General features: G+C 40.5%; 3 protein-coding genes across 3 annotated transcripts; 2 read left to right on the forward strand and 1 right to left on the reverse strand.

Annotated features, from left to right (window-relative positions):
- Positions 1-417: 417 nt before the first annotated feature.
- On the forward strand, positions 418-7,839 carry parn (poly(A)-specific ribonuclease (deadenylation nuclease)). Its single transcript, XM_028414888.1, has 26 exons — positions 418-538; positions 789-866; positions 945-1,024; positions 1,147-1,214; positions 1,618-1,699; positions 1,826-1,886; positions 2,032-2,200; positions 2,354-2,416; positions 2,504-2,542; positions 2,618-2,660; positions 2,750-2,830; positions 2,963-3,019; positions 3,142-3,219; positions 3,354-3,397; positions 3,484-3,526; positions 3,783-3,858; positions 3,936-4,046; positions 4,137-4,206; positions 4,290-4,345; positions 5,012-5,098; positions 5,184-5,258; positions 5,345-5,522; positions 5,606-5,721; positions 6,170-6,224; positions 6,313-6,470; positions 7,037-7,839. The coding sequence occupies exons 1-26, from the start codon at positions 520-522 to the stop codon at positions 7,081-7,083; spliced, it is 2,034 nt and encodes a 677-aa protein (XP_028270689.1). The 5' UTR covers positions 418-519; the 3' UTR covers positions 7,084-7,839.
- Positions 7,840-8,353: 514 nt separating this feature from the next.
- Positions 8,354-17,432, reverse strand: rexo5 (RNA exonuclease 5). Its single transcript, XM_028407383.1, has 19 exons — positions 17,320-17,432; positions 16,588-16,893; positions 16,325-16,451; positions 13,920-14,031; positions 13,655-13,762; positions 13,268-13,353; positions 13,010-13,125; positions 12,730-12,868; positions 12,370-12,464; positions 12,168-12,270; positions 11,980-12,074; positions 11,483-11,591; positions 11,114-11,230; positions 10,894-11,031; positions 10,574-10,666; positions 10,114-10,474; positions 9,844-10,034; positions 9,204-9,313; positions 8,354-9,123 (listed from the first exon to the last, which is right to left on the reverse strand). The coding sequence occupies exons 2-19, from the start codon at positions 16,887-16,889 to the stop codon at positions 9,069-9,071; spliced, it is 2,457 nt and encodes an 818-aa protein (XP_028263184.1). The 5' UTR covers positions 16,890-16,893; positions 17,320-17,432; the 3' UTR covers positions 8,354-9,068.
- A 329-nt stretch (positions 17,433-17,761) lies between these two features.
- Positions 17,762-24,435, forward strand: eri2 (ERI1 exoribonuclease family member 2). Its single transcript, XM_028409033.1, has 9 exons — positions 17,762-17,906; positions 21,268-21,329; positions 21,404-21,484; positions 21,573-21,700; positions 21,804-21,966; positions 22,102-22,202; positions 22,349-22,430; positions 22,556-22,644; positions 22,931-24,435. Exons 1-9 carry the CDS (start codon positions 17,884-17,886, stop codon positions 24,350-24,352), a joined length of 2,151 nt encoding a protein of 716 aa, XP_028264834.1. The 5' UTR covers positions 17,762-17,883; the 3' UTR covers positions 24,353-24,435.
- The last annotated feature ends 329 nt before the right edge of the window (positions 24,436-24,764 follow it).

Raw genomic sequence — 24,764 nt, forward strand, 5'->3', positions numbered from 1 at the left:
CTGGACTCCAACGGAACACTCCAGACTGTGCAGTGAGCACTTTATTTCAGGCAAGTTAACGCTAACGCTAGGTAACACTAACTTGACATTAGCACCATTTTCAGTGTTTATAAATTGAAACATCATCTACGTCGCTGGCTAACGTTATGAACGCTATGTCCAGCGTTAGCATAATTAATTACAAATTGCTAATTAGGGCCCAAGCACCGAGTGGCGCGAATGATGTACCAAATTCTCTGGCTTTACATACAGTGCTGCGTTTATGTTTGTGACGAGAAAAAAAATAATAAAATAATAAATAATAAAATGTTGTTTTCTCTATAAATTATCTGCTTAATAAAATGTATTTATTGAGTTTTTCTGTTTTTTTCAGGTGCAGGTGAAACAGGACACAGTGGAGTGCACAGCGGTGATTCGTGTAGCTGCAGCGGCGCCGGAAGTGTTTGTCAAGCGGTTAAAAGCCAATTGACGAAGGCTAGCGAGTGTTAGCTGTCAGCCGGGTTCAGTCATTGTGAAGGGATGGAGGTAACACGCAAAAGTAAGTAGCCAGACAACTTTTGCACACTGGATTTTTACCACGCTTTATGCACCACCGTATCGCACAACAGAGTAGAGACATGTATGTATTTTAAATGGACACCAGAAATGAACCTTCTTCGGTGTTTGTGCCGCTAGCTAGTTAGCTAGCTTGCTAGGTAGCAGCATTGTATAGGTGTTTCACTGCTAGCTCGCTTCCCTCATTGCGCTAACATGCTGATGGTAATGCACATTTTTTGTTTTTTTTCCAGATTATAAAGAATGTTTACACACAGTGTACAGTGCGATAGAGGAGGCTGACTTCCTGGCCATCGATGGAGAGTTTTCAGGTAGCAGAGTTTTAGCAGAGATAAAAAAAAAATAGCGAGCTATGTGTTCGCGAATTGACATGTGTTTTGTGTTTGAAGGGATAAGCGACGGTCCTAATGTCAGTGCACTAACTAACGGGCTGGACACACCGGAGGAGCGGTACACAAAGCTTAAAAAGGTAAATGTACAACAATGAGGATCTTGTATTAGTGTTGCACATTTTCTACACCAGTTGTTCCACAGACCTGCAACACTTTCATCACACCCTGTGTATCATTTAACTCTTTTTCTGTCCAACAGCATTCCATGGACTTTCTCTTGTTCCAGTTTGGATTATGTACCTTCAAGTACGACCAGACCAAGTCAAAGTGAGTGAGATCTGCTTTATTAGTACAGATATAAATTTACCTTTGGACATAGCATTCATCAATTGGATGTTATCACATCAAAATAACAAGTACTACTGGTACCATCTTTGGACTTGAACAAGGCTGGATTGTAATTAGGCCTACAATCGGTCTGTGTGCTTACCGCAACATCAAACTACATATTGTTTAACATCGGAGGGTTCAGCTTTAGGACCATCTTGCTGCTCTGGTTATTAAAAAATATAACTTTGAGCTGTCATTTAGTCAGGTGTGTTCTGTAATGATGTACGTTTCTGTAGGTAGTACACCACTACACATACATTCGTGTGGTTTTATTCAGGTTATTTTGATTTACTCCCAGGAACTTGAGCAGGGTTAGACCTTCTCTCTTTATGTTCTGCAGGTACATCATAAAGCCCTTCAACTTCTATATATTCCCAAAACCGTTCAACAGGACATCCCCTGACATAAAGTTCATCTGTCAGGTAAATGATTCGTCTGGTTTGTTAAATTGCTTCTTTGTATATATATAAGTGACTTTGAAACTGCATAGTGATTTAGAAGGTAAAATGCATAGCTGTGAAATTTCTGATACACCTTTGTCCTTTCAGAGTTCCAGTATTGACTTTCTGGCCAGTCAAGGGTTTGACTTCAACAAGGTGTTTTGTGATGGTGAGTATAGGCCTTTACACATGAAGAATAAAATGTTTTGATTATTGCTGCATATTTTTCTATATTTACTGTTAGAAGTGAATTGCTTCTGCCTTAAACTTCCTTTCAGCAACAGTTTATTGACATAATGTTATTGACTTCAAAGGGATTCCATACTTAAATCAGGAGGAGGAAGCTCAGCTGAGGGAGCAGACTGAGGAGAGGAGGAATCAACATGCTAATGGTGTTGGAACACCATCATACATCTCTCCATCGTCCTCCAAAGGCCCTTCACATGTACCTGAGGAACATAAAGACTTTATCAACAAAGTAGTGTAAGTGATGCACGTGGAAAACATTTCTGTTGTGTGCACAGTACTAAAGCATTGTGTGTGGTACGAATGTGTATGAAGAAAGACAGAAGTTAAAGATGGCTGCTCCACTGGTTAGTCTCAGCAAGATAATGATGATTTCTGTTCCCCCTACAGAGAGAAGGTTGAGTCTCTCTTCAGTAACGATGAGAAGACTTTGGACTTGGAGCCATGCACTGGGTAATTTAACTTGCCTCTCAGAAGACCACATCTACCCTTACTTTGTGTTTACCATGCCCATCTTTTGTTTTTATTTGTCTTTATCAGGTTTCAGAGGAAGCTGATTTACCAGACATTGAACTGGAAGTAAGTGTCACTTAATTTATGATGTTTTCACCATTGTTGATTAGTTAAACATTAACATTTATATTGTTCTCACAGGTTTCCCAAGGGTCTTCATGTGGAAACCATGGAAACAGAAAAGGTAAGACTGTGTTTCATTTGAACCTCCTTGGTTCAAACCACCCGTTTTGTTTTTGTAGAATTATGGATGTGACTTCTGTTTCTGAGCAGAAGGAGAGATACATCCAGGTCAGTAAAGTTGATGATGAGGAGAGGAAGAGGAGGGAACAGCAGAAACTGGAGAAGGAGCAGGTGAGACTGGGTTTAAGATTAAATTGCAATGCTTAAAATGGTAGAGTTTGGTAGATTCACTTTAACAAATATTTACCAGAATATGTAAGTTATTGTTCTGACATCTAATGCTTTAGTTTCTTTGCCCAACAGGAGGAGCTAAATGACGCTGTGGGCTTCTCCAGGGTCATCCATGCCATGTCTAAATCGGTGAGTCATTTTTTTTGTCACTTTGTCATGTCTCTTAAAGTACTGCTTCTCCTAAGTGACATTTTACTAAGATTTTTTTAGGGGAGTGTGTACCCATTTAATCTTTTCCATCTGGCACACAGGGTAAACTTGTTGTTGGCCACAACATGCTCTTGGATGTGATGCACACTATCCACCAGTTCTACTGCCCTCTGCCAGAGGTAAGATATGAATATTTTAAAAATGCAATACACTTTGACAGTTAAATTCAACCCTTTTTTGCCTACTTAAAACGTGAGTTTGACGCTAAATCATCTGATCCATGCATTATTTATGGAAATCTGCTTTTCTCCAGGATCTTCAAGACTTTAAAGAGGTGACGATGTGTGTCTTTCCAAGGTATTTTATTTTTCCTAATTGTGATTCCATGTCTTCACAGTAAATGAATTCATTTTTTGATGCTCTATATATTTACTTACTTGCAGGCTCCTAGATACAAAGTTGATGGCTTCCACTCAACCATTTAAGGTAAAATGTGTACTTGACTGTAATAGCTGGTGTTAAAAACCATGATTTCATGGTCAGACACATCAACCTTTATTTGGTTTATACGTCTTCATCATCCTGTATCCTTCACATTGAGAGCGACTTCTCAAATTTATCTTGCATCAACATCTTTGACCAGCCAAGCTGATTATAATCTTAAGCAGGTTTTATTAAGTCTTTTATGTAATAAGGTATGATGCTGGCATGACGGTGCAACTTGATGTTGTTTGTATTCCAGGAGATGATTACTAATACTTCTCTGGCAGAGCTGGAGAAACAGCTGAAGGAGAGTCCCTTTAAGTCACCACAAGTCGGTGAGTAAAGACACAAGTGTTTATCTGATATAGAAAATCACTACAAAATCCTGCTTAGACTTGTTCTTCTCCATCAGAAACTGCTGAAGGGTTCCCCAGTTATGACACAGCACAGGAGCAGCTCCATGAGGCAGGCTATGATGCCTACATCACTGGCTTGTGTTTCATTTCTATGGCCAACTACCTGGGTAACATGCAGTCATCGGTCTTATTTACAAATGAAGAAACGTGTCTATACATGACGCCTTATCTTGGTCTGATTGGCATTTCCTTTGCAGGTTCTTTCTTGACTCCACCCAAAGCTTACATCTCAGCCCGTTCAAAACTGATTGAGCCATTCTTCAACAAGTAAGCAATGCTCCTAATTTTCTCCTTTTTTGATCTATTGCTAATGGTCTGTAGAAGAAATGCCTACACCTTCTGTTCTCTAGGCTTTTCCTGATGAGGATTATAGACATACCCTACCTCAACATCACAGGACCAGACTGTGAGTAAACAAACCTGAACATAAGATGGCTGCCTCTAACATCCAGTTGGCGCAGGTTCTGCTTGTTAGATTCCCAGGTTTCATGGAGGTTTATCTTAAGTGCTGAGTTTTTGGCAAAAGCAGTCAGTTGTATAATAAAATCTGTGGAAAAAAAATGGTCTATACAAAAGCTGTTCGAAGCTTATACTAGTAATCTGATACATATTCTGGTCTGGCACTCAGGTTTGGGATGCACTCATACTTCTGACATCCTGTTGGATCATGTTGTCAATTCCTTATTTAAGTTTTGTTGTCTAAGTGCTAAAATCTTCCCATGTTGGCTGCAGCTGCTAAGATTAGCTGCAGCTGCTCTGGGGGATTTGGCTCTCAGAAAGCAAACACAATACACTCTTATACTGAGGTTAGATGTGTTACCCTGGTCAGTTTTATATTTTGCAGGACAAATACTGTAGTGAAATAGGCACACATTTGACTTACCAATGTGTTTTTTAATAACAGTATAATGTATTTGGTACCCAACCCTAGTTATTTCTCATTGAATTTTATGCTTTTAGTGATTCTACATATTCCAAGAAGTCCTTTTGATTTATTGGAGAGTTGAGCTAAATTTGCCATTGCCACTCCCACCTCCAATTATATTGCCTATTTTTTTTTCTGTTTACACAGTGCAGCCCAAAAGAGACCATGTCCTGTATGTCACCTTCCCCAAAGAATGGAAGACTAGTGACCTCTACCAGCTCTTCAGTGCCTTTGGTAAGTCATTGTTGTTTTTTTTCTGCCTTCAAATAGGCACTACTCCTTGTTTATCACCTGCACTCTCCTTTTGTGGTCTACTCAGGAAACATCCAGGTTTCGTGGATAGACGACACATCCGCGTTTGTATCCTTAAGTCAAACAGACCAGGTACAAATAGGTGAGTCTGACACCCTAGCCGAACGTGCACAATGCGGCTGCATGATAAAGGTTGAACATTGGGAAATATCTCTTCTGAATATGCAGCTATGAACACCAGCCGCTATGCAGAGAGCTACAGGATCCAGACATATGCAGAGTACATCCAGGGTAAGCAGCAGGAGAAGGAGAAGCTTAGCCAGACGGCCAAAACCTGGGGAGAAGATGGCTGGGTGAAGTCTCACTACACCTCCACCACGACTACTGCTGGGTTTGGATATCCCAGGTATACCACGCTTTTTTAACAAAACTTTCTTCGGTTTTCCTAAGAATATAAGTTTACACAGATGTATTTTTATTCTGGTGTAGGATGAGAAAACGCAGCATCAGTCCCGTACAAGGGGACCAGGGAACCAAAGGGGCAGACGGCTGGAATCAATACTCGTACCAAGATGGCACAGGCAACAAGAAGATGAAAACTGATGGTGTGTAAATTCATGTGTGCATACCTTGTTGCTGCAGTGGCAGCATGCAGCAGGTTCCCTCTAGGAAAGAGTTAAGAGTGCCTGAGGGAGAGGGCAGAAGGCATTGTTAATAATCATCACAATGACAAGGTAAAGCTAAGCCAACCTGGGTAATTTGTTTAACATCTGTTTTTTATATTTTATTAATGCCCACCTGTTCCAGAACAGGTGGGTTAGATTCATTCAAAGCTGACAGACATGGCACGGATAAATTATGCTGGACATTTCAGTTGGAGAAGCACAAGTGCATGTACTTTTTGTGGTTCAAGATGAAAGTCAGTTAACCATTGATTACCATCAAATATCAAACACAGTATTTAATTATATATGCTGAATTTTGAACTTTATTGCCTGCTCTCTGTGAATCATACAGCAGATCTAATCGGGGGTGTATGTTTCCTTGGTACAGGTGAGCAGACAAACGCTGTTGAGAGCAAGACATCAGAGGGATGGTTAAAGACAACGTAAGTAATACACCACGTTCAGTCAGGCTGCCACTGTTGTCTGTGTTTGCTGTGATTGAACATCTTCAATGGTTGCTGTGTTCTGCAGGGATGCCTCAGATTCAGCTGGGTCAAGTCCAGTCCCTGATGAGAGAAGTCCTGAGGGCTCAGTTCCAGGCAATGATGCTGAGGGGACAGTCACATGGCAACAAGCTCCGGCAGCCCATGGGAGGAAAGGTCAAAAGAACAAGAAAAAGAAGTCTGAAGGTGTGTTTTTTCAGTATGAGCGTTAACCCTTGCATGTGATAATGAAACACGATCATCATATTGACACTAAAAACTGAAATGGCTAATTATTTAAAAACTGTATATATATAAAGTATTTTAATTGTTAATGTTCAGCCTGTATTGTTGAACTGCATAAGTGTATATACTTTAAATACTGCATAGTGAGAGCCTGTGTAAATTTAGTCAAAAACAACAAGAGGCTATTCTGCATGCCTGTAGCTAATCGGTAAACAAGAACCTCGACAAACACCTGGCAAGAAATCTGTCCAAATTCTTCATTAGTCAGTGTTTTTGGATGGGGCTTGGCACACCTCAGGAATAACTATTGCTTTGCTACAGCACAGGCTGTAATCGGCAGGTGCATTGTCCAGGTAAACAAGATGAAATAGTACTGGATTGAGGTTATCGCCAGCTTTCCTGTAATTTAGTACAAAATGGTGATCAGGTGAAATATGCCAGGTATTTATACCTTCATAGCTTTACACTGTCACACTAGTTTCACTTTACTGCTTCTTCTGAATATGTCCCTACCTGCTTTTGTACAGCGGCCGAGTCTACAACATCGCTGTTTGAAGTCCCGGAAGTCTGGTAGCGAGAGGTGAGGACTGGAGAGGCCGCTGTCCTGTACTCTGGGCACCTGCTCAGGGTCTCTTCTTCAGCACTTGGGGCACTCTCTCTCTTCAAGGCGGTGAAGCAGGCCCCTTAATTCACTCGCTCACTCAACAGCTGTGGATACTATATCCAAAGCTACCAGCCAAGCTACTTGACTGGACTATTGAAGGAGAGAACACAAGCCATAACAGCTGCCATATTTTGATCTTACACGAGAAGAGCAGGCAACTCTTCTTGTTACACACACAATTACGCCACTAGATCTTTAAAACCTAAACTACATGTCATTTATTCACATGTATTCAGACTGGAATCTTCCACCTCAGCCATGCTGTCTACTTTGAAATCATTCACCTCTACCCAGTCTTATATTTTTTGCGAGTTGTATGGGAGTTGTGCATGTGAGGGAGATGTATATTTTCTTTAGTCCTTGTATCCCAGTGACTCAGTTTGGTAAAATGCCACTCAACAGGTCCTGTAGTTTACAAAGCCAGGGTTATTTAGTATTTTAATGCAGTCAATTTTTTCCCGTTTTAAAAAAAAAAAAAAAATGTATGTTGTCAACATCTCCAATTTTATCAGACATATGTAAGCTTATCAATGATAATGTGATATTTATTATTGGTGGCAGTTTGACCCTTCATCAGAGGTGCTTGTTTTTTTTTTGTACAGAATTGTTTTCTTTACCTTTTTGTGTTTAATGTTTTGTGTGTCAACCTGCAACCATGTCAGAGTATGTAATGCTAAAGGTGTAAACGGTAAGACGAATACGTTTTTGTATAAGATAAAGTTTAAAAATCCTTAAATATTTCCTTTGAAAAGGAGAAAAAATTAAAGAATGTTTCTTACTAATCCGTTTCTGTATCTTCTGTTCTTAGACTGTTCTACTATAATGTAGTCGGTGGTCTTTGCACAGCCTAGGTCTGTAACGCAGTGTTTCCCAACCTTTTTTTTAACTACGGTCTCTGGGTTTATTAGTCCTTTTGTCCAACTATAGGATCAAGCACATTGTAATCTGGTGTAATCATCAAAACTGAGCTCCATAAACCTACATGATACATTTTAATGCAATATTTGCAGAATCACACTAAAAATCAGCATTTAAAGGAAAAACTGATTTTTACTGAGTTTTACTGGCACACTTTTTAAATGTATCCATAAAAATGATTTTCAATAACGTAGTTTGAATTACAAAACTAAAATCCATTGTCTATCACTTTACATGCATGCAATGGAAATTACTTCTCGGCTTGTATTGTGCAACATTCTGTAAGATTCATCATGAAATACCATGTTTTTCATCATTGTACACGAACAGGTGAGGAATATTGGTAGGAAAGGCACATGTGAGTTTGTAGTTCTTTTCATCTCTTGCCTTTAGATAAAGCAAACGTAAAGCTACGTTCTTTCTTATGGTGGCCTCGGTAAACATTTCACTGGTCTAAAGCAGCAACACAATATGATGTTCGTTTAGTAATGAAATATAAATACACTACAGTGGTATGGATGTGGATAATAATTCATCCATCAGCCAGATTGAATCCTCGTTTCTTGCTCTGAGTAACTTCTGGCTCCAAAAACACAAGATGGTGGCACAATGTGCTGAACTTGGTGGCTTGATGACATCACAGTGGACATGTACCCTTCTTTATAAAAGTCTGTAGTCAAAGTCCTCTTATGCATCAGTCACTCGTTGTTGCAGTGTGGCAGCTGGGACAAAGCAGGTAGGGAGAATACCTGGTGTCCTAAATACTGAGTTGGCAACTTTGTTTAAGACATATGGCAAATGCAACAACATAAATCATAGTAAGTCTGTATATTTACCCATTATTTCATCAGCAGGAAGGATGGAGGGTTTGTTAAACAAACTGTGTGACAAATAAATTATGGATCTCATTTAGTACACATGGTGACAAAGATTTAGACATTGTGAAACTGGCAAACATTTGGCTGGTGCAGGTGTCTTCAAGAGCCTTGCTTAACCTCCATAAGGCACAAACCAGGTTGGTGAGCATTTGCACTGGAGAAAAAAAAAGATAAGGTGGAAATGTTCAGTAATATTCAAACAGAGAGCTGATTGTGGACTGTAAGAGTCGTCACCTGGTGTGTCCAAGCAGCACGACCACAGACAAGGTGCCATCTGGAAGACATCTGAAGAGTTTCCTCAACCTGCGATCCAGCTTCTTCATCATGACATCCAATTTTTGATCCTGCACATGTTACATGTCAGTGTCTTCATCACATAGAAATACTCAAAAGAATTAGGTGAGTGTTTGTCCTCTAGTCTGTCTTGGATTAATCACATACACAAACTAGACTATTCCAATCAAGACATTGATCACATTTGTCAAAGCAAACATTACTTCTCTGGAATGCAGTGGCTTTATTTGAAAAGCAAAACACAGAACAACCATGACAGATGAGTCTGACGAGCCACACAAAGTAAAACACTGGGAAACTTTTTGTCTGGAAAAGATGTAAGACGTGACGACAGAGGCTGGCAGCTGCCAGAACAGTCACAGCTGAGATACTGAAGTATCTGTTGTGGTCTTTTTTTTTCCATCTTGCTGTTGTTTTGATATTGTCATAACTGTGTTATATATAAACTTCACTTCAAAACTTTTAAAAACATTTAAAAAATAAAGTAGAAAGTATATATTAAAATATTTAATATACAAGTCATACAGAAAATGTAGGCAATTTAGGCCTAAACATGGTATGATTGTTGACCATGTCTTACCTGAAAACCGTGGTGCATGTGTGTCATCTTTTGGTCCTCTGGTGTTTCTAAGTCAGCACTGACTGGTGTTGTCATGGCAACCCATGAAGGCAGATGGGGTGGCGTCAGGGATGGACAGATGAGGAAGTTCTGTCTGAACAAATCCTCAGCTGCACTGAGAGCAGCACGTTTTCCCTCTGAGCTCTTAAACTCTGTCGAATAAACACCCTCAAGTTAGAAATGTACGCAAACACTGAATGCACAAAAAGAGATAAATAACCTTTTACTTACCTATGCATGCATGTCTTGCACGTTTTTTAGATTTTGCTGACAAGATGACTCTCTCCATTGCACCAAAGTTACTGAATGTCTCTCTGACTGCCTCCTCAGACAGTTTAGATTTGGCAAACGGCTCCAAGCCTTTACTGTCCATTTCAGCTGGTAACACCCCGTTTGCTTTTTTAACAGGAGTGACATGTAAACATTCGACGTCTAAAATATGTCCATTAACCTTTCCAGGAAGTACTATGCTTTCAGCCACACTGGGGCTCAGTTTCACAGCATAGAGGCGACTGGCGTTGAGAGGGTCCGCCCTTAAAGCATCAAGGGTCAGATCCAAGTCGAGCATCGACTCATACACAGGCCTCTGCACCTAGAACGTGGGAAATGTGGGCATAACTGCAATGTAAAAGGAATTGTGTAACACAAAGACACGAAGACAAAGGAAAAAAGGAGAGGAGAGCTACTGCACCTTGATGGCCTGCCCATGCACGATAAGTCCGTTCAGAGTTTTTAAAGCCAGTAGTGCTCCTTCCAGTAGCTCAAATTCAACCTCTGCATGGACCTGGAAATTAAAATAGGAATAATAACTATGAACAATTTCACAACCCTGGTCATATAGGAAATGAAGCAATAATAATCACCACATCTCAAAGATAGAACACCGTAAAATTAAACATTTACATTCCTCCTGTGGCTTCTAGCTCTGTCTACCCATCACGATTGTTATAATGTGGGTATAAGTAGTTCATTAAAAGTCAAATAAAGGATTATAATAGAGGTGAGACATACCCTGACACCTGTGTTCAACATTTTGACTTTTCGAACCTGCCCAGAGCAACAAAACAGCTGGCTCACTTCTCTTTCAGAGAAACCTGCAGGGAATGGCCCAGCAAACACCACACACATATCTCGCAGATGTGCACAAACCTGCAGGAAAAAAAAATGTTCCCAGTTAATAGAACATTCAAATGATGCTGCAAGGTGACATTCTTGTCGGTAAACGCCTCACACTCTGATAGTGCTGCTCTGGATGAGAAGAGCACGTTCTCAGATGATCAGAGAAGGATGACATCTGGAGGACAGAGAAGAAAGGACACTTGGTCTGTTTCCTGAAGGAGGTCAGCACCTGAAGAACAAAGGACACCGTCCAGAAAGAGAGAGATGAGGACGAAGCAAAGAAAAGGGGACAACAGAAAGCCATCACTTTAAATTCAACAGTAACAATCATAATAAGATAATCTATCATAAAAGAGGCACATTTAGACCTTAATATATAAGGGATTGCAAATGTGTTACCCTGTAAACCCGCAGGCTGATACTTTTAAGGATCAGGTGATCATTTAATCAGGTTAAGTACACCAAATCCCTGACTTTTCACCTCTTTGTCAGAGCTGTGCCACTTCTGATTGGACAGATCCAGGGTGATGTCAGAACGCTTTCCTAAATAAGCCACTGACCGGCCAAGTGTGTGCAGCACGTCTGCAAACCTGCACAAGAAGAATGGAGAGTCTGATTCATGTAGCTCCAGCAGAGCGTACAAAGAGTTAAGTTTCACGCCATACACAACTGAATCTTTCCATAAGCAATTTAATAGGATTTTAATGCTTTCATTAAGCTTCTCATTTCAGATTTCATATTTATTAAACATCATAAAAACCTTTTTAATGTAGTTGAAATGAATCTGCAAGGCAGCTTAATCATAGAACGATGAGTAAAACACTTCAGATGAAAACAAATTAGACTTTCTGCCTGCAGAGATTATATTATTGTTACCCAGGAAACAAATAGCCCAGAAGAAAGTTAAGTTTTTCCAGCTTAGTGTGAACATAGTCTGAGATATTAAGGATGAAAACAGGTACAGAAATGAACAGCTACCTGTGACTAGATGTGGTCGCAGGTGTGTCTGTGGGTATGTCAGCGGACTCCTCCAATGTGTAACCCCACAGTTCCTCCAGATGAAGCTTTACAATCTGACAGTGAGCAAACACAGAAGAAATTACATGATCCACGTGTGCGTATGTGTGTCTTAGCCTGTATGTGTGTGTTGAAAAGTCATGTGCTACCTGAACAGGTCCTGTTTTGATAAAGTACTGAGCCAGCTGCAGGGCTGCCAAAGCATCCTCAGTAGGATTATGACCCTTCTTCTCTTCAGTTTGTATTTGTCTCCTGGGAGGCAAAAGTGGCAAATGAAATTATTACCGGTGGTGGGAGAAAGACAAGTGAGAGACACAATAGAAAAAAAAGAGAAAGAAAACAAGAACTCACTTCAGCACTATATCAGCCAAAACCTTCAGCTTGAACTTTTGTCCAAAGTCTCTCCTGTACAGCAGTGCGGTGTCAATTACATATGGGTGGATGAGCTGCAGGGAGGACACAGACACAACACAGGTCAGAACCTTAACTTTTATAAGGAACTCCATGTTTGAATAATGTCTCTGAAGAATAAAATATCTATCAAGAATATATTGAAAATGTAATAAAACTAGAAGCATGAACAGTAAATCAGAGAGAACAATGTATTTCATATGAGGATTCACTTTTTATGTGATAAAGGCTACGAATGATGCATCCATGTTACACCAAACAGACCTATATTAGGGTGAGCAGTTTGTCAAAGTCACTTACTTTCAGAGCCATGAGGTCATTGTTGATGGAATGGCCCACCAGGACTGCGTTGCCTGGTAACAGCATCCTGAGCTTGGCTTGGACATCCCGCAGAGTGGTTTTGACTGGTTGTAGCATTGTCGCAGTAATTCCAGAGAACCTTTTCAGTAGGCATCAAGGAACATTGCAATCGGAAATAGCATAGTAAATATGTGTAAAAATCCACTGTGTACATGTCTGTGAGATATAACCAGTTACAGTAAGACCATTACTGTACAAGAGGTTTTCTGCATATGTGTACTTTGTGAGGTAGTTGAAGATGCGGTTCTGAGGTTTCACCAGCTCGTCCAGCACACAATTTCCATCACTGTCCACCACAGAGACACGAGTCAATTCATACCCCTTTTCTGTCAGACACTGAAACACAACAGTAAAGATGCAGGGAAAATGTAATACCTCTGAACATGACCCCCAGTTTTATATTGGCACATTGTCATGCTAAAATAAAAATGTTTGAACAGAACTGCCACACCGAAGTGCAGAAGTGAAAAATCCTCACCATTTCACAGTCAAGCCCGTATAAAGGGCTACTGTCAGTCACACAGTCACTTTCTGAACACACATATTCTTCATAGCCGGGGATACCTGGAAAACAAAAGGTGGCAGACAGTCAGATATTTTCACACCCCAAACTGAAGCTCTCAAAGAGAACCCCAGGCGAGCACTCACTGAGAAAAGGTTTAGGAAAACAATGGCATATGAATGAGAGACATTTGGGAGCAAAGTGGCAGTAAAAAGCCTTAAAATGCAAATGTTTTCACGTCAGACACACAAAGAGCTGCATTTTTTATTGAATCTCCCCAGTGAGGCTTCTTTTTAATGCATTTTTTTCTCCTGGATAAAAAGACCCTTCTACTTATTCACAGTAAATAAAGGGTCCGCTCACCTTTGACAGGGTAATGTTTCTTGATCATCTCTTCCTGGGTGAGAATATATGCCGTCAGTCCTTTCCTTTGTGTTCCAAACTTGGAGATAACTGGGTGACTTTTCAGTGCTGCAGCAGTAAACAACAATGCAAAAAATACAATTAAGTACAAGAGCAAAACAACCTCTGCTAAGAGATGTAATGTAACTAGTATAAAAATGTGGTGAGATTTCATTATACTAATAAACACGTAAAATTATGACACCCATTTCTGTTTTCTGCTTACTTTTATGCAGTTCATTGTCTGGTTTGTGTACAGATAAACAATCCAGGTTAGGAACTTCACTGCTGAAGAGTTTAGATGCTATGTTGTCAGCTGATGGAGTGAAGGTGACTCTCTGTAAAAGTGAGATAAAAGAATCCACAACGCTGATGCTTTGATAGAATGTGTCTCATTATATTTCTGTCAGTAGAGTACATTTGTAGAGAAGATTGAAGCAAGGCGTCTGGACTTGTAGAGTTTTCTAGAAGACGTTTCGCTGCTCATCCAAGCAGCTTCATCAGTTCTAACTGTTTGGTGGGGAAACATGGTTTATATGTGGTTACAGACCTATGTGGGTGGGTCTGGGTAAAACTTTAAAAAACTTACAAACAATAGCACTAAATGTTTCCATACTTACCTGTGATGTTCTGGCTGACTGGGCCAGGTGTGTCTAACAACTGGCTAACGACTATGAAACTGCCGGAGGGGGACTGGTTGACAGCCCTTTGTTCTTACTGTGAGTATGTGTAAACTTCCTGGGAATGGATGGAATCACTGCATTGTATGTGGTAGAAAGATGATGTCTGAGGCCACCACCTCTGTTAAGGGAAGGTTTTTCCAGCTTAACATAGATGGCTTCCTTGACTCCTCTTTCATACCACCTTTCCTCCCTGTCTAAAATGTGAACGTTGTTGTTCTCTGATACTCCTGACACATATGGAATGGAGATGTTCTTTCTCCGCCTGGTGTTGTCCTTCTTCTTGTTGTTGGGGGGTCTTGTTTTTGTGGCTTTGATGAGTGCCCACTTCGGGTAGCCACATGTTTGCAGGGCCTTCCTGATGTGGTGTTGCTCCTTCTTCTTCCCCTCTGAGCTGGTGGGTACAGTTTGTGCTCTGTGCTGCAGGGTCCTGATGACTCCCAGTTTGTGTTCCAGTGGGTGGTGTGAATCAAACAACAGGTACTGGTCCGTGTGTGTGGGTTTCCTGTACACTTCCACATTGAGGCTCCTGTCCTCCTCAATATGTACTGTGCAGTCCAAGAAGGCCAGATTGTTGTCCTTGGTGTCCTCGCGAGTGAACTTGATGTTGTTATCCACTGCGTTGATGTGTTCTGTGAACCGTTCCACTTCGTTGGTCTTGATTTTGACCCAGGTGTCATCCACATATCTAAACCAGTGGGTGGGGGTGGTTCCAGGATAGGAACTCAGGGCTCTTCTCTCCACTTCTTCCATGTAGAGGTTGGCCACAATAGGAGACACAGGTGATCCCATCGCACAGCCGTGCTTCTGTCTGTAAAAGTTCCCATTGTACTGGAAATAAGTGGTGGTCAGGCAGAGGTCCAGTAGGTCACAGATGTGGTCTGGCGTTAGGTTGGTTCTCTCCTTGAGTGTGCCGTCTTGTGTGAGGCAAGTCCTTACCATCTCTGTGGCTTCTGATGTAGGGATGCAGGCGGAGCAACACCACATCAGGAAGGCCCTGCAAACATGTGGCTACCCGAAGTGGGCACTCATCAAAGCCACAAAAACAAGACCCCCCAACAACAAGAAGAAGGACAACACCAGACGGAGAAAGAACATCTCCATTCCATATGTGTCAGGAGTATCAGAGAAACTCCGCAGGATCTTCAACAACCATGACATCCCGGTCCATTTCAAACCCATGACAACACTGAGACAGAGACTGGTTCACCCGAAGGATAAGATTCCCAGGGAGAAACACAGCAATGTGATATATGCAGTCCAGTGCAGTGAGGAATGCTCTGATCTGTACATTGGAGAAACTAAACAACCACTCCACAGAAGAATGGCTCAGCACAGGAGAGCCACCTCCTCAGGACAAGACTCAGCTGTTCACCTCCACCTCAAAGACAAAGGACACTCCTTTGAGGACAACAACGTTCACATTTTAGACAGGGAGGAAAGGTGGTATGAAAGAGGAGTCAAGGAAGCCATCTATGTTAAGCTGGAAAAACCTTCCCTTAACAGAGGTGGTGGCCTCAGACATCATCTTTCTACCACATACAATGCAGTGATTCCATCCATTCCCAGGAAGTTTACACATACTCACAGTAAGAACAAAGGGCTGTCAACCAGTCCCCCTCCGGCAGTTTCATAGTCGTTAGCCAGTCGTTAGACACACCTGGCCCAGTCAGCCAGAACATCACAGGTAAGTATGGAAACATTTAGTGCTATTGTTTGTAAGTTTTTTAAAGTTTTACCCAGACCCACCCACATAGGTCTGTAACCACATATAAACCATGTTTCCCCACCAAACAGTTAGAACTGATGAAGCTGCTTGGATGAGCAGCGAAACGTCTTCTAGAAAACTCTACAAGTCCAGACGCCTTGCTTCAATCTTCTCTACGTATGATGACCTGGATGACTGAGAATCTTCATCAACAAGTAGAGTACATTCTTTGTGGCTACATACAGTGGAGTAGCTGGTCCTCAGGTGCTGTAGGGCCAGGTAGTGTTTGTAAAAGTGACTCTGCGTCAGGCCCTCCACGATCACAACATTCACACCCTTAATCTTTTTCTGATGGTGAAGACGGCACCAACTAATAGAAAGACAGGAGGAGAAGAAAGACTTTAGCTAAGTCTTTTATCAACATTATAGAGTAGAGGTGCACAGTATGAGTGAGTTCAGTGATTAAACTTCATATGATAATGGTACATTATTATAGAAGTTATAACCTGGGTTGTTTTATGCTGCCTGCTTTCCCCAGAGCAGCATAATGCAGCAGCTCTGTCAGCTCATTCAGTGTAATTGCTTGTTGAAGGTGGTCGAGCAGCACAGAGATTCTCTTAGGATGTCCACACAGCAGCTCTTCATCGCCTTCCTCTTCAATTTTTAGTCTTTTGGTGACATTGTGTGATGTGTGGTTGATGCTTTTTCTTTTCTTTGTGTTGCCTGGTACTGCTGCTGCTGCTGCTGATGACGATGATGATGAAGATGATGATGATGATGATGATGATGACTCCATGTTCAAGCTCATGCAACTATCAGGAGGAAAACAAGAGTTGAAATAGCATGTTCATGTACACTGTTCTTATGTTTGCTTTACTCGATCGCCTTCTTTGGGGAAATGGAATTGAATATCAAACAACAATATCTAATTGATATGTCAGTAAATTGGTCAGAACACTGTTGAGACATAATGGCATCAGTGTTTATAATGACTGACACTGACAAATAAAATAAATTAAGAGTTTTTAGTATAGGTAAGGCAGTGTTTTGTTCAACATGTACACCCCAAACGTATTTTTAAATGATTAGCTGCTGCTTAGTTGTGTGTGTCATGTCAGGAGAGAAGTCAAACAGGAAACACTCCTCGCTAGCTAACACATGGACAAATACAACATTTTGTACTTCAACAGTCCAATAAACGCATGAGAATAGTTACGAAGATAAAAATGTGTAAATACCAGATGTTATAGTTCCAGCTGAATCCAACATAGTGTGTTTCCACCAGTGATAGAGGTTAATAACACATGGCTAAAGCACTACGAAAGTGTGGTTACCATTCAGAGTCCTACGGATACTTCCTGTTGCCACCTTTAAAAATAAAAGGTTTGTATCAAATGTGAGGAGTCGCAGGAAAAATGCATAATTGAAAATGAACCTTAGAACACCCCGACATCTTATTATTGTAACTCATTCTAAAATATAGATGTTCTATATATGTGCTGTTTGTTATGACTTCTTGCGTTTAGCACTGTGGCTTAACACTTCTGGCCTTTATTTTGATAGGAAAAGGTAAACCGGAACAGTAGCGCGTTTTTCTACAATCTACTAGTTGTGTCTGAATTGATGACCTGCCTTGAAGACCCAAGTAATCGAGCTTAGAATGATAGATTTTGTGCGTTCAAAAAACAGCGCGATTTTGCTACGTTTTCAAATTAGAGTTTGCGGCATGAATATTTTATAGCCGTACCACCTATCCGTGAGGATAGTAACAAAAATATTACTTAATATTTTAAGCAGCAACGATGTCTACAAAGAAACTGGCAAAGTAAGTAAGTTTAGCATGGTAGCTAGCTGGTTAAAGAGCTAACCCAAACAACAAACAGCAGTAGACAAAGCTTACAGTACACGTCGAACAACGCTTTGTTTTTGGTATTTGTTTAGTGTTAATTGTATTTGTTGTGTTAATTTCGTTGAGTTTGTTGAATTATGATGTTGTAAAAGTTTATATATAAAACCCAAATAGGTGTGTTGTTGTTGGAATCGCCATAAATCTGACAAAACAACAGCTAAAAGTGAGCTCTAAAGCCAAATATTTATTGGACTTATTTTACAGTGACATTTACTTTCGGCTTAGATTCTGTCTAGAGTTTCATGAGTTGATTTCAGTTATTGTTGCAGAAGGGCTTTGCTTTGTTTCACCCATCGTAATTAGTTTGATTGCCATGGCAATCAAACTCTTGTTCTTCTACGTCTTTATTAGTTTGATTGCCGTTGCTAGGCAATCAAACTCTTGTTCTTCTACGTCTTTATTATTATTATTATTATTATTATTCTTCCGTACGTTTTTTGGCTCAGCATATCTTCAGAATGCATGGGCCGATTCAAACCATTCAAACATCAAAAGATTCAGCTCATGCAGGACATTCCCGGAAACCTTCAATAATAATTACAAATATTATAATATTAAAAATATTAAACATTTTCCACCCTCAAATTAACATTGGAGTCAATGGGAGAGCCCTTCAAACCATGCATTTTGCAAAATGCTACTGCTCCTACAAATATTAAGTTAGAGAAACCATTCGAGGCTTAAAATACTTCCAACGTCTTGGTCTTCAAAAGTTGTATTCAGAATTTGGAAGTTCAGCTCCGTCTTCAAATGATAGGGGATTAAAGATGAAGTGGTTTTTGAGGTCTCTTCTGAGTTTAACATTAGTGTGTATTGCGTGGAATGTTGGGAGCTAGAGTGGGTGAGTCATCGCTCAGAGTGCGGGAGGGAAAAAAATTAAACCAGTTTCTGCGTTTCTATCCTGCTGTCACGTCTGCACCTTTTATCTGACAGGGATAATTTGGCCACCAGTTCGAAGGAAAAATGGTCTGGGTTCTGTTGGTGTCGGTCTTAAAACTCAACACCAAACAGTTTTGCCTGTAGATCGAGCTGTTCGGGGAGAGTGCCGGTCATTCCTCCATTAAGACATAATGTAAAACCAAAAACAGAGAAGCAGAGCTGCCATATTTTCTAACTCGCCGCCATCTCCACATCTTCGACATCCCAGACATAAAAATCGTACCAGTTGTAGAGCAACTTCTTGGGATTCTGACGGTGTTCTTATTTTTCGTCTAAAGTCTTCGGTTTGGAGAATATGAGACGTTGTTCGGAGGGTGGTTTTACATAGGAAATGCATTAGGAGGGGGAAAGAGAGCTGCAGTTAGGGGCAGCTGATAAACATTCCGGTTGCCATGGATGCAGGCAGGCAGGCAGGGCCGTTACCATGGTGACAGACTGACTCACTAGAAGCATACAAAGCAGCCATATTTGTAGTCTTTATCAGACTTTAAGCATTATATCTGTCATATTGATCATCCTTCAGCTGTATACTACTTTTCCACATTCAAATCACACAGCCTGAGCTTCTTATAGTCTTATGGTATTATTCCACCCTCAGACCTTTCATATGGTATATTCACAGGCTATTCTTTAAGGTCGTGACTTCATACTGTTCTTGTCTTCAGCTGTTTCTCTTTCATATCTTCATAATATCAAAACATTTTCTACTTTTCCAGATAAGAGCTTCATCTTTCTAAATTCTTAACTGTGTTTCAGCAAATTAAGTTCAGATTGCAGATTCTCCAGCAATTCAGAGCAATCGTTCACATCAGCATTCAAAGCAATGCTTCAGCTGCGGCAATCAAACTTGCATTTTCTTCAGGAAATGCTTTTCTAGTTATTATTATTATTCTTCCGTACGTTTTTTGGCTCAGCATATCTTCAGAATGCATGGGCCGATTCAAACCATTCAAACATCAAAAGATTCAGCTCATTCAGGACATTCCCGGAAACCTTCAATAATAATTACAAATATTATAATATTAAAAATATTTAACATTTTCCACCCTCAAATTAACATTGGAGTCAATGGGAGAGCCCTTCAAACCATGCATTTTGCAAAATGCTACTGCTCCTACAAATATTAAGTTAGAGAAACCATTCGAGGCTTAAAATACTTCCAACGTCTTGGTCTTCAAAAGTTGTATTCAGAATTTGGAAGTTCAGCTCCGTCTTCAAATGACAGGGGATTAAAGATGAAGTGGTTTTTGAGGTCTCTTCTGAGTTTAACATTAGTGTGTATTGCGTGGAATGTTGGGAGCTAGAGTGGGTGAGTCATCGCTCAGAGTGCGGGAGGGAAAAAATTAAACCAGTTTCTGCGTTTCTATCCTGCTGTCACGTCTGCACCTTTTGTCTGACAGGGATAATTTGGCCACCAGTTCGAAGGAAAAATGGTCTGGGTTCTGTTGGTGTCGGTCTTAAAACTCAACACCAAACAGTTTTGCCTGTAGATCGAGCTGTTCGGGGAGAGTGCCGGTCATTCCTCCATTAAGACATAATGTAAAACCAAAAACAGAGAAGCAGAGCTGCCATATTTTCTAACTCGCCGCCATCTCCACATCTTCGACATCCCAGACATAAAAATCGTACCAGTTGTAGAGCAACTTCTTGGGATTCTGACGGTGTTCTTATTTTTCGTCTAAAGTCTTCGGTTTGGAGAATATGAGACGTTGTTCGGAGGGTGGTTTTACATAGGAAATGCATTAGGAGGGGGAAAGAGAGCTGCAGTTAGGGGCAGCTGATAAACATTCCGGTTGCCATGGATGCAGGCAGGCAGGCAGGCAGGCAGGGCTGTTACCATGGTGACATGCTGACACACTAGAAGCATACAAAGCAGCCATATTTGTAGTCTTTATCAGACTTTAAGCATTATATCTGTCATATTGATCATCCTTCAGCTGTATACTACTTTTCCACATTCAAATCACACAGCCTGAGCTTCTTATAGTCTTATGGTATTATTCCACCCTCAGACCTTTCATATGGTATATTCACAGGCTATTCTTTAAGGTCGTGACTTCATACTGTTCTTGTCTTCAGCTGTTTCTCTTTCATATCTTCATAATATTAAAACATTTTCTACTTTTCCAGATAAGAGCTTCATCTTTCTAAATTCTTAACTGTGTTTCAGCAAATTAAGTTCAGATTGCAGATTCTCCAGCAATTCAGAGCAATCGTTCACATCAGCATTCAAAGCAATGCTTCAGCTGCGGCAATCAAACTTGCATTTTCTTCAGGAAATGCTTTTCTAGTCTTAATCTTAAACTTAATACAGACATTCTCCCCTTTCCCTCCACAGAGAACTGGGATTATTGAGGCAGCGGAGTCAGCACTCTGGGTCAAAGAAATCTGTGATATCAAGTGAGTGTGATTGATTACACTGTGTGACTTCATGTTTATACTGTCCTTTGTACTACTGCCCCTTTCTCTTTCAGACCAAATATTTTCATTCTTGATTGTGATCGACTTTGAATCCACTTGCTGGAGAGAAAAAAACAACTACGGCCAGGAAATCAGTAAGTAACAAAGATTTTCTTTATTCTTATTTACTTTTTTACATGTATTGCTGTTAACTCCTGTCTGTCTTTTCTTGCCACCATGTAGTTGAGTTTCCTGCTGTTCTCCTGAACACATCAACAGGGGAAGTTGAGTCTGAATTTCACACTTACGTTCAACCCCAGGAGCACCCCATTCTGTCCCAGTTCTGCACTGAGCTGACTGGAATTACACAGGTGTCTGTACCTTTAAATATTGTACAAGTATATAAAGCATGCCATATGTATTGTTACTGGCTTTTTACATTATGACTAACAGCTTTATTCCTTTGTCTCACAGATGCAAGTTGAGGCAGGAATTCCACTACAGATCTGTCTTTCACGATTTACTCGCTGGCTTCAAAACCTTCAGCTTGAGAGGGGGGTGGTCTTCCCCAACAAACAGCAGAAAAGTTCTGGACCTTTGCCTTCTCAAAAACTTTGTACTTTCCTCACATGGTCAGGTAAAAGTTTTTTTGTATCTGTTCTGTTTTCAAGCTGAGTTAAAGGCATCAACTAAAATGTTGGAACTATTAAACTAGGATTTTTTTTAATCTGCTAAAGCAATTGAACATGTTTCAATCTGTTTTACATATTAGATTGGGATCTGGGAGTTTGTCTGCAGTATGAGTGCAAACGCAAGCAGCTTCATAAACCTGATGTTCTCAATAGCTGGATTGACCTAAGAAGTACATACAGGGTAAGCTGGCTTTTTATTATTAGTAGTAACATAGACAACAGGTGCCTGAGAGGGATTTGTAAAAACAAAAAAACAAAATCAATATTCATCTTCTTACTCTCATCTCTGTGCATATTGTCCATCAAACTCCTTTATTGTATTTCCAGCTCTTTTATGACAAGAAACCCAAGGGCCTGAATGGGGCACTTCAAGACCTGGGGATACAGTTTGCTGGGAGAGAACATTCTGGTACAAATACACAGAAGATTCTTTGGTTACAATAATCTAGTCCTATAGTACATATACAGATTCAATTTACAATGTATTTAATGCCCTTAATCTAACCCATCCTCCTTTTTCTTTACTTTTCCAAGGTTTGGATGATGCCAGAAATACAGCTCATCTGGCAGCAAGAATGATGAGAGATGGCTGTGTAATGAAGATCACCAGGAGTCTGGAGAGGGTGAGTGGCCGGCCGACAACGTACCTAATGAACCGCAGCCCCTAAAATACCAGCCTCTCTCATCTCCCTGAAGGCAGAATTTTAAGCATGATTTTCATGGATGAAGCGTGTTGGCGTGTATTTTTTTAAACTGTGTTGTTATTGCACATTTTCAAGCTTATTTAAACGAATAAACATGAGATTGGATTGAAACAAAAGTTCAACTGAAACATCTCTTTAAAAAATTAAATATGGGTTGTATTTCTTAGAGTTCAACATATCATTTATATTTCTTTTCTTCTCACAGACACCAGTAAAGTACAGACCAGTTTTGGGAAATTCTTCTGGTTCTGCAGGCAACAAGAAAGAAAAACACAACACCAATGAAAAAGAAAATTCTCTCACAACTGGTAAATTATCCAAAATTCCTCCCAATGCTTGTCAAAAAGGGACAAGTTTAGAGGACATAACTCAAAAGTTAGACACTAAGAAAACCTTAAGTTCAATTCAAGAACCCATTCATAGCCTGATCTCACCAAAGACTCTGCTGAATAGCACAACTCTGCCACTATGTGGCCCAAACAGGAGATCAGTTACAGCGGAGATAAATTTCACCTCACCACATAACAACAGCAACCTTGTGCTCTGTTCAACAACTGTGAGCTGCTTTTCAAATGTACAGCAGCCAAACCAGGTTCCAACAACCGAAGCGACGTCGGGACTCATGGATGGAGAGAAGGATGCCATACTTTTAGTGGAAACAGAGGAGAGATGTGGTTCTTACGATGACGTGGTGTTAGAGGGTGATGAGACTGATGAAGGATGCAGTGCTGAGTACCTATCAGAGTTTGACAGTGGATGTTATGAGTGGAAAAATGCAGATAAGTCTCATTCACCAGAAGGTCAGTGTACTTTGAAGTGGTGTGGAAGAGAAAAGGTGACTGCTGAAAACAAATCTAAACAACAAAAAGCTACTGATGTATCAACAGCATATAAATCTCCATTTTTGGCAAAATCCCACATTAACGTCTCTAATCATGTAAATGAAATGACAACAGGCTCGGATAGTTACTTTGCTGTTCCTAAAACAGTTACTAGAAGCAAATCAATTCTATCCAAAGCAGGACTTAAAGCCTCTCTACAGGCTGGAGAAACCAGCCAAACAAACACACTCTCTACCTTCAGGGCCAAGCCCTTTGTCCCAGCAACGACCTCCACCCCTAACGTGTTCTCCACCAGGCCCAAACCAGTCGTCACACAGCACACAAAACAAACTTCCTTTACCATCTACACTGAGCCGGCACACCAGGCTGCAGCTTGCTCCCGTCTTTCCTCACATAGATCTTTGTGCACACCCAGGAACATCCTCTCCTCTTTGTCAAACAACACACTCTCCTCATGTGCCAACCGTTCCTCATTTTCTATGGCAATGAAAGGAGCACAGAAGATCACCTCCCCACTGTGCGCATGTGGCCGTCGTGCTAAACGACAGGTTGTATCAAACGGTGGTCCGAACCACGGGCGAGGGTTTTACTGCTGTCCAGTCAGACGCTCAGGCAGCAGAGGCAGGATGGAGAAAGGATGTGAGTTCTTTAAGTGGGAGTCAGCTCTGATGAAGAGCAGTTCAGTGGCCACTCCTGCTGTCAAGTCCTCTATTTCACTCTGTCACACTAACTCCACTGTCCTCCATCGCCCACCCCACAGGTCATCACTTAGAAAGAGTTATTAACATGGTGAGAATCAACCACACCTTAGTCACATTAAAGATCGTTCCTGCATAAAGTATCCATGAAGTATTTTATTTTATGTGTTTAATGCAATATATTTAACATTTGTCTTTTTATGAGGTAAGAAGCAGTATAATCAAAGTATTTATTTAGTGTAAATGTTGAAATAATTTATCCCAGTGTCGTTAGCTTTATGCACGTCACATCATTGTAAACCATATACTATGAATTTTAATACTTAGTCTGTAATCATGAATAATCATTTAATGTGCTTTGGACATCAAATGAGATGTTTTGTATTAATAAAGAAATTAGTATTTGCTTTGTGTTTAATGTTTAATTATTATTATTATTATTATTATTTTTAGCTTTTGCGCGCAGCCGGAGACTTATGTCCCTCCTGACGCGCCGTAC

The sequence above is a fragment of the Parambassis ranga genome, chromosome 1 (assembly GCF_900634625.1).
Source record: "Parambassis ranga chromosome 1, fParRan2.1, whole genome shotgun sequence".
In the NCBI taxonomy this organism is placed as follows: domain Eukaryota; kingdom Metazoa; phylum Chordata; class Actinopteri; family Ambassidae; genus Parambassis; species Parambassis ranga.

Bases quoted from the DNA above. Each gene is read 5' to 3' on its own strand.
- parn (XM_028414888.1), top strand. The intron at 5,099-5,183 runs GTAAGTCATTGT...TGGTCTACTCAG, and splicing joins CCAGCTCTTCAGTGCCTTTG to GAAACATCCAGGTTTCGTGG. The intron at 5,722-6,169 runs GTGTGTAAATTC...TCCTTGGTACAG, and splicing joins CAAGAAGATGAAAACTGATG to GTGAGCAGACAAACGCTGTT.
- rexo5 (XM_028407383.1), bottom strand. From the start codon at position 16,889: ATGAGCTTGAACATGGAGTCATCATCATCATCATCATCATCATCTTCA. The intron at 14,032-16,324 runs GTATGTAGCCAC...TCACTTTTACAG, and splicing joins TGAGGACCAGCTACTCCACT to AGAGTCACCTTCACTCCATC. The intron at 11,592-11,979 runs GTAGCTGTTCAT...CTTCTTGTGCAG, and splicing joins GCGACCACATCTAGTCACAG to GTTTGCAGACGTGCTGCACA.
- eri2 (XM_028409033.1), top strand. From the start codon at position 17,884: ATGTCTACAAAGAAACTGGCAAA. The intron at 21,330-21,403 runs GTGAGTGTGATT...TTTCTCTTTCAG, and splicing joins AAAGAAATCTGTGATATCAA to ACCAAATATTTTCATTCTTG. The intron at 22,645-22,930 runs GTGAGTGGCCGG...TTCTTCTCACAG, and splicing joins TCACCAGGAGTCTGGAGAGG to ACACCAGTAAAGTACAGACC.